This window comes from Humulus lupulus, chromosome 2 (assembly GCF_963169125.1).
Source record: "Humulus lupulus chromosome 2, drHumLupu1.1, whole genome shotgun sequence".
Classification (NCBI taxonomy): Eukaryota; Viridiplantae; Streptophyta; class Magnoliopsida; order Rosales; family Cannabaceae; genus Humulus; species Humulus lupulus.
In genome coordinates this window covers 122198121-122202557 of record NC_084794.1, presented here as the reverse complement: position 1 = coordinate 122202557, position 4437 = coordinate 122198121, and the positions used below count along the sequence as shown (strand labels likewise).

The 4437-nt window shown below is 41.4% G+C and overlaps 1 protein-coding gene and 1 non-coding gene across 2 annotated transcripts; one reads left to right on the top strand and one right to left on the bottom strand.

The window, feature by feature from the left end:
* Positions 1 to 1805: 1805 nt before the first annotated feature.
* LOC133814684 (uncharacterized) lies at positions 1806 to 3649 on the top strand. The gene is made up of 2 exons (XM_062247614.1): positions 1806 to 2793; positions 2880 to 3649. Exons 1-2 carry the CDS (start codon positions 1806 to 1808, stop codon positions 3647 to 3649), a joined length of 1758 nt encoding a protein of 585 aa, XP_062103598.1.
* LOC133820309 (small nucleolar RNA R71) lies at positions 1962 to 2068 on the bottom strand. Its single transcript, XR_009886727.1, has one exon. It is a non-coding gene; the product is annotated as a small nucleolar RNA R71 (small nucleolar RNA).
* Positions 3650 to 4437: the final 788 nt, after the last annotated feature.

Below are 4437 nucleotides of genomic sequence, written 5' to 3'. Positions count from 1 at the left end.
GGAAAGGAAGCTGAAATAAGTGATCGGGAACTTTGGAATCAAAAAGGGAACAACAAGTCTGGAAAATGCATGTTGCTGTTCTATCATTGCTGTAACGACTACCAAGTAGCAATTGGCAGAGCCCAGGAAGGAAACGTGACTAACTTCCAGCTGGATTTAATGAGACATAATAGGCGCTGAGGTGGCCAGAATTTTGTACAACTAAGTCAGCTGGATGGCATGGCAGAAGAGAGGGGCAAGATAGACTTTGACTTTCTAATTAGGGTAAAGCAAAGTACCCTAAAAAGAAGGGTACCAGCCGAAATAGAGAGAGACCCCCATTATTGAAGATATTCTGAATTGTTTTGAGAGAAGTACACAGAGAAAAGGGAGGAAGAAAACAGAGAAAGGAGTACCAAAAAGAGGAGAAGAAGGCAGACGCACTGAGGGGGACTTGAGCTCACCAACTCATCTCTCTCTAATCTTTCCCTCTCATTTTGTATTAATTTTCTATCTAGTTTCTTTGCTCAAACTCTATGGAAACTCTACTTACTGGTTATGTCTTTGTAATTTCAGTCATGAACTAAGCTTTTGAGGATTTGGGTGGTTATGAACCCTATGTATGAATTAATATTTTGAATGCGTGGTTAGAGTAATTATATCATTGTTCAATTAAATGTGCTGGAATGTTGATTGAATGCTATGTACTGGCCATATTTAACATTTATTAAGCTGGATCTAACTTGGAAAAGTAAAACCCAGCTGAACCCATTTAATTGATGCAAGAACTTGCCTAGTTTTAGGTAATTTTGAGTAGTGGAATAGGAATATTTTGCTGCCTTGTATAACTGGAGATTTGGTGTTTGTTGGATTATTTATAATCTGATTTAATGCAGGAATGTGTTGAGGGGGTTATAGATAATATACTGTAAGTTTTGGGAAAAACTTGCTGGGCATTTATGAAATCTGTTAACTCTGATATAATTGCTGAACCATTGCTATAACAACTGGAACGAAATAGAGGGGAAGTATCCACCCAGATCCATTTTCTCACATCTGAAATTTACGCAGAATTACTTCATTTGGTCTCTAATTTTTAGTTTAATTAAATTTGATTATTTACATTTAATTCCAGAATTAATCACTCAATTGTTCTCTTGAATTGGTTACTTCATTTTAAATTGTTTTTAGTTGATATTGCATTTATTTAGTTTAAAAGTCCCTGTGGAGACGAACTTTGATACTTTATCACTGTATTACTTGTTTGTGACTGTGTATACTTGCGCATATTTTAATCGTTAGAATTTTCACAACAAGTTTTTGGCGCCGTTGCCGGGGACTTTAAAATTAAATTATGTTTTATCAACTATTTGACAATTTATTTTGGTTGTTTTTAACCTTGTTGGTTTGGGTTGTGCAATCTCAGGTACCTACAGTGTATGAACCAACAAGAAGACTTTGAACTTGCTCCTATTGACCCCGAGATCGAACGCACTTTCAGAAAAAGGAGGAAGGCTCAAAAGGCTAACAGCCGAGGCACTATGGCTGAGCATGTTGATGAAGAGGGGGATGGCCAGCAAGTCACTGATCCCATTGTTTTGGCGGATGACAGAGCCAGAGCAATACGGGAATACGCTGCCCCCATGTTTAATGAGCTAAATCCAGGCATTGTGAGGCCAGAAATACAAGCAGCTCAATTCGAGCTCAAGCCAGTGATGTTTCAAATGCTCCAAACCGTGGGGCAGTTCAGCGGGATGCCAACGGAGGATCCTCATCTCCACCTCCGTTCATTTTTGGAGGTGAGCGATTCCTTTAAGCTTCAAGGAATGAGTGAAGAAGCATTAAGGCTGAAGCTATTTCCATTCTCATTAAGAGACCGAGCTAGGTCATGGCTCAACACTTTGCCTCCTGATTCCGTCACAAATTGGAATGATCTTGCTGAAAAGTTTCTGCGCAAATATTTCCCTCCCACCAGAAATGCAAAATTTCGAAGTGAAATCATGTCATTCCAGCAGCTTGAAGACGAGTCCACTAGTGATGCGTGGGAAAGATTTAAAGAGCTTTTGAGAAAATGTCCACACCACAGTATCCCACATTGTATACAAATGGAGACATTCTACAATGGTCTCAATGCAGCCTCTCGAATGGTCTTGGATGCTTCAACCAATGGAGCCATTCTTTCCAAGTCTTACAATGAAGCATTTGAGATTTTGGAAAGGATTGCAAGTAACAACTATCAATGGTCAAACACCAGAGCTCCTACAAGTAGAAAGGTGGCGGGAGTTCTTGAAGTAGATGCATTAACAGCTTTGACAGCCCAAATGGCCTCTATGACTAATACTCTGAAAAATATGAGCTTGGGGAACAACATTCAGCCAGCTGCTGCCATTCAAAGTGGAGACATTTCCTGTGTATATTGTGGAGATGGGCACATGTTTGACAATTGCCCTTCTAACCCAGCAGGAGTTTGTTATGTGGGAAACCAGAATTTTAACCGAAACAGTGGCCCATACTCAAATTCGTATAACCCAGCTTGGAGGCAGCATCCGAATCTGTCTTGGGGGGGGGGTCAAGGAGCAAGTTCCAGCAACACACCAGCACTAGGAACGCAAGCTTATCCACCAGGTTTTTCTCAGCAGCCAAGGGCTCCACAACCGCAACACCCTCAAGGCTCTCAATCCAATTCTTTGGAGAGTTTAATGAGGGATTATATGGCCAAGAATGATGCAATGATACAAAGTCAGGCAGCATCTCTTCGAAACCTTGAAATGCAGCTGGGGCAATTGGCCAATGAATTAAAAAATAGGCCGCAAGGTTCTTTACCAGTGACACGGAGAATCCAAGGAGGGATGGGAAGGAACATTGCAAGGCTATCAATCTAAGGAATGGAAAAATTCTAGAAAATTCTGAGGAGAAAATAAAGGGCAGTGGGGAGCCCACTTCAATCCAAACCGAAGGAGAATCGAGTAACAAAACTGCCCAGGAAATTACTGAAACTGGCCTAGTTGCTACAGCAAAGGGTCAGCAATATGTTTCAGTAAATTCTGGACCTAAACCGCCCCTTCCATTTCCTCAGAGATTTCGGAAACAGCAACAGGATGGTCAATTCAGGAAGTTTCTGGATGTGTTGAAACAGCTGCATATTAACATCCCCTTGGTCGAAGCACTGGAGCAAATGCCAAATTATGTTAAGTTTTTAAAGGATATCTTGACGAAGAAAAGGAGATTAGGGGAGTTTGAGACTGTAGCTCTTACAGAGGGTTGCAGTGCTATGTTGAAAAGTAAGATCCCTCCTAAGTTGAAAGACCCTGGCAGTTTTACGATTCCGTGTTCTATTGGAGGTCGGGATGTTGGAAGAGCATTATGTGATTTGGGCGCGAGCATTAACCTCATGCCAATGTCTATCTTTAAGAAGCTGGGTATTGGTGAAGCACGGCCTACGACTGTTACATTGCAGCTTGCCGATAGATCCATGGCTCATCCCGAGGGAAAAATAGAGGATGTTCTAGTACAAGTTGATAAGTTTATTTTTCCGACCGACTTTATCATCCTAGACTATGAAGCGGATAGAGAAGTGCCCATTATATTGGGTCGGCCATTTCTTGCTACAGGGCGTACTCTCATTGATGTGCAGAATGGGGAACTTACTATGCGAGTTAATGACCAGTAAGTCACTTTTAGTGTGTTCAAAGCAATGAAGTTTCCTGATGAAGTTGAAGAGTGTTAAAAAATTCATGTGATTGACACTCTAGTAGCTGAAAGACTTAACAAAAGTGTGGAAAAAGCTGTAATGGGTACTCAGATTTTTGAAGACTTTGAGGATTCTAGTAGTGAGGAAGAGAAGATAATTACTTGGGTGGATTCTTATAAACCAGCGAAAAAATTCAACAAAATTTTTGAGGCTTTGCATCTGCCAGAAAAGCACTTCCAGCCACCAAAACCGTCTGTTGAAGAGCCACCCCAGCTAGAGTTAAAGCCGCTGCCCAGCCACTTGAAGTATGTGTACTTGGGTGAAAATGACACACTGCCTGTAATAATTTCTTCCTGCCTGGAGCCTATTGCTGAAGAGTCATTGCTGAAGTTACTGAAACAGCTCAAGAGGGCTATTGGATGAACAATGGCCGATATTCAAGGAATTAGTCCAACGCTGTGTATGCACAAGATATTACTGGAATCTGATTGTACTCACTTTGTAGAGCAGCAAAGGAGATTGAATCCCGTGATGAAGGATGTGGTTAGAAAAGAGGTCATCAAGTGGCTTGATTATGGCATAGTTTACCCGATTTCCGATAGCTCTTGGGTTAGTCCCGTCCAATGTGTTCCTAAGAAGGGAGGTGTCACGGTGGTAACAAATGATAGTAATGAACTTATTCCTACTCGCACAGTTACTGGGTGGCGTGTCTGCATGGATTACAGAAAATTGAATAAAGCCACAAGAAAGGACCATTTCCCTTTGCC